This window comes from Capricornis sumatraensis, chromosome 15 (genome assembly GCF_032405125.1).
Source record: "Capricornis sumatraensis isolate serow.1 chromosome 15, serow.2, whole genome shotgun sequence".
Classification (NCBI taxonomy): domain Eukaryota; kingdom Metazoa; phylum Chordata; class Mammalia; order Artiodactyla; family Bovidae; genus Capricornis; species Capricornis sumatraensis.
In genome coordinates, this window is record NC_091083.1 from 28,765,267 (window position 1) to 28,782,388 (window position 17,122).

At 40.7% G+C, this 17,122-nt stretch overlaps 1 protein-coding gene across 1 annotated transcript in view; it reads right to left on the reverse strand.

Annotated features, from left to right (window-relative positions):
- PRTFDC1 (phosphoribosyl transferase domain containing 1) overlaps positions 1-17,122 on the reverse strand; it is a 105,173-nt gene that overhangs the window by 1,088 nt on the left and 86,963 nt on the right. The window contains exons 5-8 of the mRNA XM_068987624.1: positions 9,092-9,109; positions 7,670-7,752; positions 7,136-7,182; positions 1,464-1,540 (exon numbers count right to left, since the gene is read on the reverse strand). Coding sequence (XP_068843725.1) covers positions 1,464-1,540; positions 7,136-7,182; positions 7,670-7,752; positions 9,092-9,109 — 225 coding nt within the window. The remainder of the gene's footprint in view (positions 1-1,463; positions 1,541-7,135; positions 7,183-7,669; positions 7,753-9,091; positions 9,110-17,122) is intronic.

Below are 17,122 nucleotides of genomic sequence, written 5' to 3' on the forward strand. Positions count from 1 at the left end.
AACTTCAATTGGTCTACCCGACCATTGAGCATTGTCCAGCAAGAATTCTCTAGCATGAAACTTTGCAAACCGCGCTAGACACATTTCATCAGTCACAGCACCTTCTCCATACACTGCACAAGTCTTTTTTTGCCTTTTGGTTGTGTCTTTACCTTTCTCGAAGTAATAAAACATAACATGTCGACAATGTTGCTTTTTTCTTCCATCTTCAATATTAAAATGGCTACACAAAAATTCACCAATTTTGATTATTTTAAAAAAAGATGCACATTGATATGACAGCTGTCACAGTACAATCTACCAGAACTGCTTTGAATGAAGTTAAAGACAACCAAGCGCTGCTAGGGCCATCTTATGGAAAAAGATGAACAAACTTTTTGGCCAACCCAATATGTATTTATTTATATGTGTATTATGTATATATATATACATATTATGTATATGCACATACACATGCACATATATGTGTACACATGCAGATATCTGTAAAATCTAAAGAGACCCACTAAGACAAAAATTTCTTCACTATTCGAGTTTTGAGCTCTTTTCTGAATCTCGCTTTGTAGGTCTGTAACAACAATATACATACTGAGGGCTGTGGAATATAGGTGGTGGTGGAGATAGACGTATCCTACTGGTGAAGTTACAGCTTCTACAGTGAATAGAGAAACAGCTGTAGTAAACACAAATACTGACTTTTCTTTGATCCTTTTTGGGTAGCCAGAAATGTGTCAGATGTATTTTGATGGCAAGCAACAGAAATGGCGCTGGGTTAACGTAAGCAAAGCGGTGGGGGGTGCAGGGGGCTATTGCTGGTAGGAGACTGGGGTAGCTCGCAAAGGCAGAGGAACAGCAGAGTAGTGCAGCAACTGGAAGCCAGACACAGGCTCCAGAAGCCAGCCCAGGCCTAAGCCCCAAACCCCTTGGTCTCTGTGGCTCTTGGTTTAAGTTTCTAAATCCTAGGGGAGAGAGACGGACTGGTCCACATTGGGTTAGATGTTTATCTCCAGATCATTCAGCAGCTGTCAGGGTCACACACCTGAGGGTCCATGCCTATAGCCATTTCTCCCAAGGGGAAAGAGTTATGAGCTACAAGCCACTGTAATTGGAAACTTCTGGACCTCAAGCACTGACACTAAACAGTTTATTGAGTATTGTTAGTATGGTCGATGGAGACACAGTTGATGACGATGGAGAAAACTCAGCAGCAAGCTGTCTTTCTGCTTATTTCCTTCATACAAAATAGAGACAATCATAACTGCTTCCAACATCCTAATACCAACCTTGCTGGGCAGTGGTGGCAATTCACTGAGACTAAGAATGCCAAGTGCCCAGAACATTCCTGACACAAAAGACACTCAATAAATGGCAGTCATCATTACGGCTATTTTAAAAATCTGTTAAACTGGTATCATTGCGATGTTCTTGTGAAAATGGGGGTAGGGATTGCACGCAAGACTTACATTTAGATCTCTGAAGTATTCATTGTAATCTAAGGCATAACCCACCACAAATAAGTTTGGAATCTCAAATCCAGCATCTGAGCAGAGAGAGGAAGGGAAAAAAAAAGAACACAATTTAAATAACAGAAATATAAAGCCACCATAAGCTGCTGTTGGCACCTAACGTGTGAGGACCTTCCATTAGGCAGAAGTAAGTGAGAAAAGTGACAATCAATGCATAAGATGAACCCAGTGGGACTTGGACCAGAGTGACTACTCAGGCAGACAGGACAAACCAACAAACAGACAGTGAAAAATGACTGCAATCCTTGTAGACAAAGCTGAGAAAGGGCTCAGGAAGCCCCGTGGATAACAAGAAGTATGCCTGAGTCAGGCATATAGCGCTGCTTTTTCAAAGCAGAGAGTATCCAACAATATCATGCCAAAGGAAACACTGCAAGAAGCATGAAGTGCAGTTCAATCAGAAGGTGTCCCTGTGCTGTCAGATGTGAATAGGGGCGCAGGCTGTTGCAATAGGAAGCCATCCTCCCACTGCATCCAGTGTCCTCGGCGGGATGAAGGGCTAGAAAGCAAAACCTGAGACAAGGTGAAAGGAGACGGGACTGTTCAGCTTGAGGAAGACATGCTGAAGGTTACTCTAATGCTAGTCTTTGAATCCTCAATGCAGATGATAGCAATTAACTCTGTCTCCACTGAGGGTAGGATGAGAGCGTGCATCTGTGCTCAGGCACTCAGTTGTATCGGATTCTTTGGGGCCCCGTGGACTGTAGCCTGCCAGGCTCCTCCGTCCATGGAATTTTCCAGGCAAGAACACTGGAGTGGGTTTGCCATTTCCTTCTCCAGGGGATCTTTCCAACCCAGGGATCAAACCCACATCTCCTGCATTTGCAGGAAGATTCTTTTCCACTGAGCCACAGCCCATTAAGGTACTCAGGTTAAGTAAAAAAATGAATATATTGAAAGATGATTTTTATTGAAAAGGATTTTTTAAAAAGATTTTTTAATGTGGACCATTTTAAAAGCCTTCATTGAATTTGTTTCAGTATTGTTTCCGTTTTATGTTTTGGTTTTTTGCCTGTGAGGCATGTGAGATCTCAGATTCCCAACCAGGGATCTAACCTGGCAAAGTCTTAATCACTAGACCATGAGGGAAGTCCCTGAAAAGGACTCTTAAGGAACATGAAACAGTTCTTCTTCCTCAGGTTTTAAAACTGAATAAATGTGCCTATAGCCCAATGATTTTTCAAATTCTTTCCAGTGTAGGGCAATCTTCTGCTAGTTTACTACAGTATTGCAAATGAGAGATGTACTTGCTTACTTTTACAAAAGAGTACTTTGGCACAGCCAGTGGACTTACAGCACGGAGACAGTTACCTCTGTGGTTAACTACTCACCTCCTCGTTGGTCCTTCTGATCAAGGATGCTTTCACAGGGAGAAACCAACTGGTTACTGCTCGCAGAAAGTGCTAGAGGGGAGGGACTTGTTTTCCTAAGCACTGCATTGTGTGTCACTGTTAGAAAGCCAGTTTGATCCCTCCAAACTGTAGGTTTCTTGAGAAAAATAATCAAAGAGGACAAGCAGAGCAGAAGAAAAGGTGTCAGAAGATACAAGTGTCATTGAGCATAGAGGAAAAAGTCAACTATGAAAAAGGACCAAAAAGTACAAAGCCTCAGAAATCCGGGAAGAAAGACAGAAACACAAAGATTCTGAGCTAGCTAAAAGAATATTAGCAAAGCCCAGGAACCCATGGTTGTAAAGATAATGATGACTTTACAGTGAGTAACGCAATCTCTACAATGGACATGGGCAGGTCAGACTGGGAAAAATTGGTTCCAAAGGTCAAACCTTCAAAGCTGTCATGGAGTAAAAGAATCTTGAACCAGCAGGTCAGGAGAACAGCCAGGAAAGAGTTGACTGGTCTCTAGCCGGTGAGTGAGTGCAGTTCCTACCCTTATATTTGCAACTGCAGATGCTACTTACAGATGGAGTGCATGAGTAAGAGCCGCGATAGTAATCAGATTGCCTGGGCTCAACAGTGACTGTACACTTACAGCTTTGTGACCCAGCAAGCTCTTTAACCGGGCTGTGTTCAGTTTCATCATCTGTAAAATGGGCACAGCAATAGCACCTACTTTAGAGAAAGCTGTGAGGATTAAACATGTTCATCTCTTTGTAGCTCTTAAAACAGAGTCAGACACACCAAAATCTCTGTGTCTATGAGTCTTCTTCCATTTTGTAAATAAGTTCATCTGCAACTTATTTTTTAGATTCCATATGTAAGGACCTACTGTATAGCACAGGGAACTATACTCATTACTTTGTAATAACTTATAAGGGACAAGAATCTAAAACAGAATGTATTTGTATACAAATGGGCTTCCCAGGTAGCTCAGTGGTAGAATCCGCTTGTCAACACAGAAGAGGTAGATTTGATCCCTGAGTCTGGAAGATTTCCTGAAGTAGAAAATGGCAATCCACTCCAGTATTCTTGCCTGGGAAATCCCATAGACAGAGGAGCTTCGTGGGCTACAGTCCACGGGGTGGAAAAGAGTTGGACATGACCAAGCATGCATGCATGTATCCAAATATATATGTATAACTGAAGCACTGTGCTGCACACCAGGAAATTAACATGACATTGTAAATCAATTACACTTTAATTTTTTTAATTAAAAAAAAATTAATCTCTTACTGCTGCTGCTGCTGCTGTTAAGTCGCTTCAGTTGTGCCCGACTCTGTGCGACCCCACAGACAGCAGCCCACCAGGCTCCGCCGTCCCTGAGATTCTCCAGGCAAGAACACTGGAGTGGGCTGCCATTTCCTTCTCCAATGCATGAAAGAGAAAAGTGAAAGTGAAGTTGCTCAGTTGTGTCCGACTCTTCGCAACCCCATGGACTGCAGCCTACCAGGCTCCTCCGTCCATGGGATTTTCCAGGCAAGAGTACTGGAGTGGGGTGCCATTGCCTTCTCTGAATCTCTTACTAGTGCTATCTATTATTTTATTTATTTATTTTTTTAATTTACTTATTTTTTTTTTATTTTTTATTTTTTTTTTAATTTTAAAATCTTTAATTCTTACATGTGTTCCCAAACATGAACCCCCCTCCCACCTCCCTCCCCATAACATCTCTGTGGGTCATCCCCATGCACCAACCCCAAGCATGTTGTATCCTGCATCAGACATGGACTGTCGATTCAATTCTTACATGATAGTATACATGATAGAATGCCATTCTCCAAAATCATCCCACCCTCTCCCTCTCCCTCTGAGTCCAAAAGTCCGTTATACACAGCTGTGTCTTTTTTCCTGTCTTGCATACAGGGTCGTCATTGCCATCTTTCTAGATTCCATATATATGTGTTAGTATACTGTATTGGTGTTTTTCTTTCTGGCTTACTTCACTCTGTATAATCGGCTCCAGTTTCATCCATCTCATCAGAACTGATTCAAATGAATTCTTTTTAACGGCTGAGTAATACTCCATTGTGTATATGTACCAAAGCTTTCTTATCCATTCATCTGCTGATGGACATCTAGGTTGTTTCCATGTCCTGGCTATTATAAACAGTGCTGCGATGAACATTGGGGTACATGTGTCTCTTTCAATTCTGGTTTCCTCGGTGTGTATGCCCAGCAGTGGGATTGCTGGGTCATAAGGTAGTTCTATTTGCAATTTTTAAAGGAATCTCCACACTGTTCTCCATAGTGGCTGTACTAGTTTGCATTCCCACTAACAGTGTAGGAGGGTTCCCTTTTCTCCACACCCTCTCCAGCATTTATTGCTTGCAGATTTTTGGATCGCAGCCATTCTGACTGGTGTGAAGTGGTACCTCATTGTGGTTTTGATTTGCATTTCTCTGATAATGAGTGATGTTGAGCATCTTTTCATGTGTTTGTTAGCCATCTGTATGTCTTCTTTGGAGAAATGTCTATTTAGTTCTTTGGCCCATTTTTTGATTGGGTCATTTATTTTTCTGGAATTGAGCTGCAGGAGTTGCTTGTATATTTTTGAGATTAGTTGTTAGTCAGTTGCTTCATTTGCTATTATTTTCTCCCATTCAGAAGGCTGTCTTTTCACCTTGCTTATAGTTTCCTTTGTTGTGCAGAAGCTTTTAATTTTAATTAGATCCCATTTGTTTATTTTTGCTTTAATTTCCAGAATTCTGGGAGGTGGATCATAGAGGATCCTGCTGTGATTTATGTCTGAGAGTGTTTTGCCTATGTTCTCCTCTAGGAGTTTTATAGCTTCTGGTCTTACATTTAGATCTTTAATCCATTTTGAGTTTATTTTTGTGTGCGGTGTTAGAAAGTGATCTAGTTTCATTCTTTTACAAGTGGTTGACCAGTTTTCCCAGCACCACTTGTTAAAGAGATTGTCTTTACTCCATTGTATATTCTTGCCTCCTTTGTCAAAGATAAGGTGTCCATATGTGTGTGGATTTATCTCTGGGCTTTCTATTTTGTTCCATTGATCTATATGTCTGTCTTTGTACTGTTGCTGTGACACAAGAAATTTGTAACTAGTTGGATATCTCTGAAGTGCATGTCTTTTAACTTCAGTTGAAATTTTCTCTATGTAGTATCTTAGATTATTTCCTTAGAAGATTTCTGTTTACTAACCTTGTCCGACCCTAACTATATTCAGATTATATTCCCCATACCAATAACTAGACAGGAACATGTTACTGGGTCTATCTGGCCAGAGCTAACATTGTCTAGATTTAAGACATCCACCCAGGAATGCAACTTGTTTTCAGAATAAAGAACCACTGGTTCAATGTCATTGGCACATTACCCATCCATAGCATGCTTCTCGTGCTAATGTTTGTTCAGCTTGCTGATGAGAACTGTAGCCAAATTATCCCAGTGCAAATGTAAGTTATAAAAATCCAGCCGAAGTCTGCCTATGCAAGTGAAAAAAAAATCGCCTCTAGTGTTAGAATAATAAATAATCAAGCAGCTTGTTTATCCTTTCTGGCATTACAACTATTCATATCCTGGGGAGGATGGAGGAAACTGCTTTAGATGAGAAAACTCCTTGAGAACACAGGTCTGAACTGAAGTGTGAAGATGGTATCTAGAGATACTTGCTCTAATTCTCTGTGTGGTTATATCTGTGTTTGGAGGTGGTGGGGTAGAGTCTCGGATTTCCCTTTGTGTGCTAAAATTCCAATTTGCTGAAGGTCAGCACTAGCATTGTCTGCTCACAGTTCCTGGAGATGGTAGAACCCCTCAACCTTCCCAGTGCCTCTCTGCATCCAACAGAGACACAAAGAGGACAGACGGGTGGGGACAGAGGCCAAGGCAGGAATCCTGTGCATCCAAGGCAGACAAGGGTTGGGGGGTCACATCTCCCTCCAACCCCCAAACCGCATTTTAGCTGAGCTCTTAGGAATGAAGGTGCAAAGATTTTAGAAAAACCTAAAAATAAAAACATCCAATGTATACAACAGAATTCCTGGGAAAGGTGTAATTAGAAAATGAAAACCCCGGGTTGTAGAGGGTTCTATTGCTGGAGACATAGAGCATTTATGGAACCATCAAATCTTTTATAGCTTCCATTTCACATGGAATGCTGACAACTAGGAAATGAAAAGAGTCTTAAACACAAAACACCACCACTAGCCAATAAACAACCGACAACCACCCCGCCCCGCCTCAAACACTTACAGTCAGGTCTAAAGCCATCACTTCTAGGCGTTCTCTTCACCAACAAACTACCATTAAAAGGAAAAAAAATGTTTCAGTGATCCAGATAAAATGTTTGTGAATTGCAAATAGAATTGAACATCATTAAAATATATATTTGAAACGTGCTTTTTTTTGTCCCCCCCCTCAAGCATGTGGGGCATTGGCACAGCCCTTGAATTCCCTCCAATGGCTCCTTATCAGTGAGATTCTGGATAAATGGGAGGGAGAGGGGCGTGGGCACTGGGGCTCGGTCAGCTGCTCCTGGAAACAGCTAACAGAGGCATTGGAAAAATGGGCTCAGATACACAGCAAAGCACGTCTTCTCCCCCTTCCTCTCTCAGGCTAGCTGTCAAGCGGGCTGTTTGTTCAGTGTGGTCAAACCCTAATGCCCTAGGGCAAAGGGTTAGTGGTTTGGAATGGACTGCATTCTTTGGAACTAGCGTCCTGTGTTAGCATCCCTCTTGGGCAGATTTCGAAAGACAGAAGTAGTGATGATGTGAATGTGGTACTCACCTGGCTACCTTGATCATGTTGGGCTTGTACTTCTCTATGCTACTGAGCAAGGCTTTCATGGTTCTCCCGGTTCCAACAACATCCTTAGAAAAGAGGACAGACAAATTCAACCAGATGCCTTTGGGCTGCATTAAAAGGCTTTTCATCCAGACAGATGAGTCTAGTCCTTATTAATAATGCATCATAATTAGAACTGCCATCAAATTAGGAGTCCAAGTAGGAAGCAGAGCTGGTTATATTTTTTAGACAGGTGCCTCTTTCTGGAAGCTGGGTTTGGGGGGAATATGTTGGTGACTTGTTTCCTCCTAGAATCCTTGGGCTGTGTCGAAAGGCTACATTCAGCGTCTGGAGAGCATGTGGGGCTCTTTATCGAGTGCATTTGGACCATGCATGCGCATTCAAGGAGTAAATTTGGCCCTGAGGTAATGTAACACTACACGGGGCACATGAATTTTCATGGACATGGGATGCACATCTGAATATGCTGAAGGGACAGATAAACGCTTCTCCCCTCCCCCTTCACGTACCCTCCCCACTTAATAGGAGATTTTATGGCTGGGAAGTGAGATGTATGTGGACAGCAGCTGGTGACAGCCTGTGAGCTCTGAGGGCACGAGGCTACCGTGAGCAGAGGCTCACCCTGGCTGATGAGCTGCTGCACAATTAGAGCACAATGGGCAGGCGACATTGATTGTGTGTGGGACAGAAATCAGCTGTCGGGAGCTGATTATCCAAACAACAGGTCTGAATTTAGCCAGGGTCGGGCAGTGCCTTTAGCTGGAGGGTCTACTTCAAGGGTTTTGTCTGAGCCAGAAAGGCACATACATATGGCACACCCAGGCAACTGTAACAAAAGCGCAACAAAAACAGCTTCCCTGAATTTTTGCCAGCTGATAAGACAGGCCTGCTGGGCTAAAGGACCTGTTCTTTCTTTCTCTTTTCTTTTTTCTTTTTTTTTTTAAACAAACAGAAAAACAAATTAAATTAAATTATAGCTTTCCCCTGGATAGCAAATTTTTACACTGATTCTATTTATGATTTAGATGCTGAAGGGAGGATTGTTTCAAGTCATTAGAGGTCATTAGCAAGAACATGGAATTAAGGGTGAGGAGAAGCCAACCTTGGTTTCTCTATTAAAAAAATTTGGTTCTGTGGGCTAGTTTTCTCTTTTGTGAAAACGTCTGATTCACAAATAGATCTAAGAACCAATTTAGACATTAGATACAAATGGATAAAATACCACACAACTATTATTGCAAAGCTTCCATTCTAAGTTATTTCAAGCCAAATTCTAGTTAACTCCTATTCTGTAAATTTTGAGATGTCCGCATACAGTGGACATTCAATAACAAGGTCAATATTTAGAAACTCAATATTAGATTCTTTTAACTTCCAAGTATGGATAAAGAAAAGTCAGCTTACCTCAACAATGAGGACATTCTGAAATTAAAACAAAAAAACTATTTAGAATATGATGCAAATCTGGCTCATAAGATAAACACATATTTTGCTTGGAGTTAGAATTTCACAGTTAACTTTAGCTGGTCCTCCACCACCCATCTAACCCAAATGCTTAGAGATAATCCAGGACTTCCAGATTTATCTTTCTAGTTTTGCTGGACTCACGGATGATGCAATGTTGGTGTCTATACTCAGGTTAGTGTTGTCCTGTGCTTGGTCACTCCGTCATGTGCGACTCTCTGCGACCTCATGGACTGTAGCCCACCAGGCTCCTCTGTTCATGGTGATTGTCCAGGCAAAAATACTAGAGTGGGTTGCCATGCCATCCTCCAGGGGATCTTCCCAACCCAGGGATCAAATCCAGGTCTCCCACACTGCAGGCAGATTCTTTACTATCTGAGCCATCAGGGAAGCCCAAGAATAATGGAGTGGGTAGCCTATCCCTTCTCCAGGGGATCTTCCCCATCCAGGAACTGAACCAGGATCTCCTGCATAGAAGGCAGATTCACCAGGGAATTCTGGTGAATTCCCAGATTCACCAGGGAAGCAGGCTGATTTTAGATCCTTCACCTGTCTGCAGAACTATCCATGTCATCCCACTGCCGTCATTCTGGCAAGTGACCCCGAGTCCTTTGGGATACAAAGCTCACCAAATTTCCCAGATAAACAGCATTGTTAATGGAGACAGCACTGGGCAGAAGGATCCTATATTCAGCGGGGACACCCCTACACCAGTGTAGCCACCACAATCACCAGGGATCTGGTATTTACTCTTGGATTTTCAACCCCAAAGAAAGGGAGGTGCTTGGTTTATATTTTTAGTCATGTGGTTACACTCTTTACTCTGTGCTCTCAAGCCATCCCTCTGCTTCTCCCCTAGGAACACAGATTATGTTTCCTTTTAACTTCTTGAATGATACCTATTCTCCCCACTAGACTATAAACTCTGCAAGGGATGCAGAGAATCACATTTTTCTTGCTTACTTCCATAGTCTCAGCCACTAGCCCAAATACTGCAAACAGATGCTCAGTAATTATTTGTGAATGAAGGAACAATAACTAATCATACTTATTAATGACAAATTAACCAATAAGCGGATTTGTAGTCACATGTCAATATTGCCCCATCAAATTAAAATACCACCGTGTTAACATGCTATTCCCGTTAAAAAAAAAGTTTTGGCTATTCTCCTCAATGTAGTGATGTCTTTCTTTAGATAACTTTTCATTTATCCCTATGATTTATACACTACTTTAAAAATTCTATCAAACCATACACTTTGGTTATGTCTCACACAAAAGAGATCTAAATAATGAAAAAGGGAACCAACCAACCACTCTGTTAAATCTCTACTATACTACCTTATGTGTCAACTGCATTCTTAGGTGGAATATCTTTCTGGAAGTGTTTTTCTCTCTAGTATTTTTATTTATTAAATTCATGAAAGAATCTTAATTTTATCATTAAAATATAAGATTATTTTGTCTGTTTTAAAAATAGGTCATGCCCACGGTATACCCCATGGATCACACTGATGGAGAAGTCCCCTTGGTATCCTCAATGCGTTTGCTGTATTATTAACCATCAATCCATCACAACTAGTTAGGATGTGCATTTTTAGTTTGATTGAGGCATATTAGCTAACCAGAACACTGGAAGAATACTTGGTTAATTTAACGTCCTAGTTCACAATCTATTTTTGTTTCAATCTTACAATGAAAAACCTTTTAAAACCGTTAGTCTGCATTCTTGCCTAATTAAATGAAGTGCACTGAACATAATTAAATCTGTTTTTTGAAAGTTCAGAGCCTTGCAAAACAAGAGTCATTCTTGAGAAGATTAGCTTCAACTACAAGATATCTGGGAATTAGAATTCAGAGAGACATAAATCCAGAGATACAGTGTCAAAATTAATTAAACATATTTTAAAATCAAGGTAATGTATACACATATTTAAAATAAAATAGAAAAGTCTAAAAATTTTCTAGATATTGATGTGTTTCTAAGTGGTAAGAGTATTTCAAAATGCTTACATGTTTATATTAAAGTTATGGCATTTCCAAAATATTAGTTCATCTAACAAAAACTATTAGCGCATCTAACAAAAACAGTGGTTTTTCCAGTAGTCATGTATGGATATGAGAGCTGGACTATAAAGAAGGCTGAGTGCCAAAGAACTGATGCCTTTGAAATGTGATATTGGTGAACACTCTTGAAAGTACCTTGGACAGCATGGAGATCAAACCAGTCAATCCTAAAGGAAATCAACCCTGTATATTCATTAGAAGGACTGGTGCTGAAGTTGAAGCTCCAATACTTTGGCCACCTGATGCGAAGAGCCAACTCAGTGGAAAAGACCCTGATGCTGGGAAAGACTGAAGGCAGGAGAAAGGGGAGAAAGAAAATGAAATGGTTGGATGGTATCATCAACTCAATGGGCATGAGTTTGAGCAAACTCTGGGAGATAAAGGACAGGGAAGCCTGGCATGCTGCAGTTCATGGTGTCACAAAGAGTCGGATATGACTTAGCAACAATGACAACACACAAAAATGACAACAATCCTTTTCATTTTATTTTTTTCATTTTCTCCTAGTTTTATCGAGATATAACCGACATACTTCACTATGTTAGTTTAAGGGGTTCAGGATGATGCTCTGACTTAGATACACTGTGAAATGATTACTGCTATGTTTAGTCAGTATCTATCCTTTCATGTAGATACAATACAAAGGAAAAGGGGCAGAAACTTTTTTTCTTTGTGATAAGAACTCGTAGGGTTTACTTTCTTAAAATATCAATTTATTTTTAATTGGAGGATAACTGCTTTATAATATTGTGTTGGTTTCTGCCATATCTTAGGGTTTACTCTTCTAATAACTTTTACCTATATTACTCAGGAGTGTTAACTAGTTATCATATTATACATTACATCTGTAGAATTTATTTTTATTATAGCTGAAAATTTGTACCTATGGCTAGCTCCCATTCCCTGCCTCTGGTAACCACAAATCTGATCTTTTTTTCCTGTGAGTTTGGTTTTTGTTTGGTTTTATTATGTTTTAGATTCCACATATGGGTAAGACAACACAGAATTTGTTTTTCTCTGTCTCACTTATTTCACTTAGCATAATGCCTTCAAGGTCTATTCATGTTATTGAAAATGGCAGGATTTCCTTGGATTTTTTTTTAATGGCTTAATAAAATTCCATTGTGCATGTATACCACATTTATGTATTTGACAATAATTTATTTTTTCTTTTACTTTTTTGCTGCACCAGGCAGCATGCAGGATCTTAGCTCCCCAACCAGGGATCCAACCCATGCCCCCTGTAATGGAAGTTGGGGTCTTAACCACTGACTGTGAGGGAAGTTCCCAAAATTTCTTAATATCATATAAACTTACTACACATTCACTAGGTTTCTCAGGACAATTTCCCCAGTTGTCATTCAAATGGCTTTTTTTAATTGGAGAATAACTGCTTAACCATATTGTGTTGGTTTCTGCTGTATAACAACATGAATCAGCCATATACATATATATACAATATATTTCAAATAGCTTTTGTTGTAGCTGGCTTGGCTAATCTAAGAACATGTAACGATCTTTAATGTCCTTTAATTTAAAAGAGTCTCTTTTTCTGTACTTCTGTTTCTCTCTCTCACAACCTTATACATCATCTATTTACTATATTCTTTCACACTATCTCCCTTCCTTTCCCCATGCCCCAGTGTGACCTTGTTATGACTGTATCTTCTCATACAGGTTACATTCTTTCCCACTAAAAAGTCAAGTAGTATACTATATCTCTTTTTAGAGCTTGTTTACTTTTCTTGAAGTTCTTAATTGTTTTTCCTATCATAGTCCATTGTCTTATAATACTGTAATAACCCTTACTTTTTCCTGCCTTTTTTTTTTTCCCAGGAAGCTCGTCTTTTTAAAAATATTTATTCGGCTGCACTGGTTCTTAGTTGTGGTATACAGGATCTTCAATTTTCAGCATGGTATTTTCTTCTTTTTTTTTTTTTTCAGTTAAGGCATACAGACTCTTAGTTGGGGCATGTGGGATCTAGTTCCCTGACCAGGGATTGAACTTCGGCCCCCTGGATTGAGAGCATGGAGTCTTAGCCACTGGATGACCAGGGAAGTCCCATTCTAAGCTCTTCTTTCTTAGAAGGATTATAATGAGGAAAACTTTGACTAGTTATGGTTTAACTGTCTTTCTCAAAGGATTTTTGGAGGATCAAGAAAGCAAACAGGTTGATAAAATCTGTAACAACAGAAAGAACTTCCTGTGTTATGAACAGTACTAAAAAAGTAAAATTATTTAGTAGGATCAAAAATGATGGGCAAGGGCTGCTACTGAATGGGGATTAAGCAGAAAATTAGAGTTTTTTTATTGACTTTACAGAGCAACCATCAGATATATATTTATTTTCCTTTATAGAACATGAGCTATGTTTTCAAATTCTTTCATTAGTGGTACATGAATTGACTCCTGGATCTTTAGTGTCCTGCCTGTTGTGTGAAAAGCTTACCCTGAATGAGAGCAATGACTTTAATACCTTTGGAAGACTGGCTCTGCCTTGCAAAACAAGAAGTAGTCCAAGTGTAGAGAGAAAGTGACTACCCCAACTATAGAAGCATTTTTCAATACTATCTAAGAAAACTCATCTCTTTACACTTTAGCAGACCAAGATTAGCAACACAAGAGAGGAAGACTAACCCATCTTTATACTATCAGTATATAACATGGGAACTGCTATGTAGTAGGTGCTTAGTAAATGCCTGTGGAACAACTCAACAATTCTGGCCTCCTTTCTGTCTCTAGCTTATCATATACCCCCTCTATCTTTCTCCTTAATGACGTACAGTTCCTCCTTAACTGAGCTATCATTAAATGTCTTTTGCTTTTAATTTTGCATTAAGAAATCTTCTAAAGTTTCCATTTTCTTGAGTGGGCTGCCTTGGGGATTTTTTTTTTCCAGAACACACTGTGCCTCTTTAAACACTTCCAATCTGCTGACTCCCATCACTGAATCTGAGATGCTCGCCAGTTACTGTCGCAGTCATCTCATCACACCTAGCTCATTTCCTCCCAGAAAGCCAATGAAATCTGCAGCCTGGGAGCCGCAGGCAAGAATCCTATGGGGAACCTCCACGGCGTGTCCTATCTCTGTTATTTCATGATCCTGTTGGAAGCTCATCCCAGTGGGTTTCCTAAAGAAAAAGCAAGAAAGGAAGAAACAGAAAAAGAAAAGAAAGCACAGACTGATGAAAATCAGAATGGTTTTCTTAAATAGGTTATTCCTTTTAGTCTTTTAAAATGTAAAGCGACCAGCATACCACAGTCTAATCTGCAGCAATGTATTTTGGTGGCTGTGGCTGCGCCCCGCTGAGGGACAATGGCAGGAATGATGGTGAGCTGAGCATGGATCCTGAGCTTGCGTGGGAGTGTGACTATAAACCCCATGGAGAAAGGCATGCAGTCCAGCATTTCATGTGATAATTCACAAAACTGCCAGAATCATCAGTCACTGGGCGTTTACATGACTGTTCTCAGCCTAAGCAGATGCAATAGAAAGGAATGATTTAAATAGTTCAGGCAGGCAAGGAGGAAATTTCAGCAGGTTCTGATGATTCATTTTTGGCATTTGATTAGAAACTTAGTTGAGGTGGGGGGGCGGTGTAGTGGTAGGTCTCCCGAAATCTCACACTAAACCTGCACATCTATGTTTGCCCATTGCCGGATTTGGGCCTGTTTCTGTGCATTTGGGTTTTATTCCACCCTTTCAGAGATTTCTCTTCAACATGAATAAAATCGCCTTGCTTTAATGGATACACACATTTTATGAAGTGCTAGGATTAAATCAGAGGCATTTGTTTTTACCCTTTTCTAACTCTTTGCAACTCCATGCACTATACAGTCCATGGAATTCTCTAGGCCAGATACTGGAGTGGATAGTCTTTCCCTTCTCCAGGGGATCTTCCCAACCCAGGGATCGAACCCAGGTCTCCCACACTGCAGGTGGATTCTTTACCAGCTGAACCACAAGGGATAGGAAAGACTAGAGATCTCTTCAAGAAAATTAAATACCAAGGGAACATTTCATACAAAGATGGGTTCGATAAAGGACAGAAATGGTATGGATCTAACAGAAGCAGAAGATATTAAGAAGAGGTGGCAAGAATACACAGAAGAACTGTACAAAAAAGATCTTCATGACCCAGATAATCACGATGGTGTGATCACTCACCTAGAACCAGACATCCTGGAATGTGAAGTCAAGTGGGCCACTACGAACAAAGCTAGTGGAGGTGATGGAATTCCAGTTGAGCTGTTTCAAACCCTGAAAGATGATGCTGTGAAAGTGCTGCACTCAATATGCCAGCAAATTTGGAAAACTCAACAGTGGCCACAGGAATGGAAAAGGTCAGTTTTCATTCCAATCTCAAAGAAAGGCAATGCCAAAGAATGCTCAAACTACCGCACGATTGCACTCATCTCACAGGCTAGTAAACTAATGCTCAAAATTCTCCAAGCCAGGCTTCAGCAATACGTGAACCGTGAACTCCCTGACATTCAAGATGGTTTTAGAAAAGGCAGAGAAACCAGAGATCAAATTGCCAACATCTGCTGGATCATGGAAAAAGCAAGAGAGTTCCAGAAAAACATCTACTTCTGATTTATTGACTATGCCAAAGCCTTTGACTGTGTGGATCATAATCAACTGTGGAAAATTCTGAAAGAGTTGGGAATACCAGACCACCTGATCTGCCTCTTGAGAAACCTGTATGCAGGAAGCAACAGTTAGAACTGGACATGGAACAACAGACTGGTTCCAAATAGGAAAAGGAGTACGTCAAGGCTGTATATTGTCACCCTGCTTATTTAACTTCTATGCAGAGTACATCATGAGAAACGCTGGACTGGAAGAAGCACAAGCTGGAATCAAGACTGCCAGGAGAAATATCAATAACCTTAGATATGCAGATGACACCACCCTTATGGCAGAAAGTGAAGAGGAACTAAAAAGCCTCTTGATGAAAGTGAAAGAGGAGAGTGAAAAAGTTGGCTTAAAGCTCAACATCCAGAAAACAAAGATCATGGCATCTGGTCCCATCATTTCATGGGAAATAGATGGGGAAACAGTGGAAACAGTGTCAGACTTTATTTTGGGGGGGCTCCAAAATCACTGCAGATGGTGACTGCAGCCATGAAATTAAGAGATGCTTACTCCTTGGAAGAAAAGTTATGACCAACCTAGATAGCATACTCAAAAGCAGAGACATTACTTTGCCAACAAAGGTCCGTCTAGTCAAGGCAATGGTTTTTCCAGTGGTCATGTATGGATGTGAGAGTTGGACTGTGAAGAAAGCTGAGTGCCAAGGAATTGATGCTTTTGAACTGTGGTGTTGGAGAAGACTCTTGAGAGTCCCTTGGACTGCAAGGAGATCCAACCAGTCCATCCCAAAGGAGATCAGTCTTGGGTGTTCATTGGAAGGACTGATGTTAAAGCTGAAACTGCAGTACTCTGGCCACCTCATGCGAAGAGTTGACTCATTGGAAAAGACTCTGATGCTGGGAGGGATTGGAGGCAGGAGGAGAAGGGGACGACAGAGGATGAGATGGCTGGATGGCATCACGGACTCGATGGACATGAGTCTTAGTGAACTCCAGGAGTTGGTGATGGACAGGGAGGCTTGGCGTGCTGTGATTCATGGGCTCGCAAAGAGTTGGCAACTGAACTGAACTGAGGATTAAATCAACTTTGAAAAAAAAATCAGCCAGAGAGCGTGTTGTGCAGGCAGCTTAAACACCCCAAACGAAACGCTTTTAATGCTGTGAGCTGAAGGAACCATTAAAATGAATCATTGCGGGCTCTCTTTATTCAGCAGCTATGACCTATTTAGAACCATGATTCAGCCATCCTTTCTGGGGAGCTTTCTTCCTTTTGCTTTTAAAAAAGAAAGAGGCAAGGAAGGAAGGAG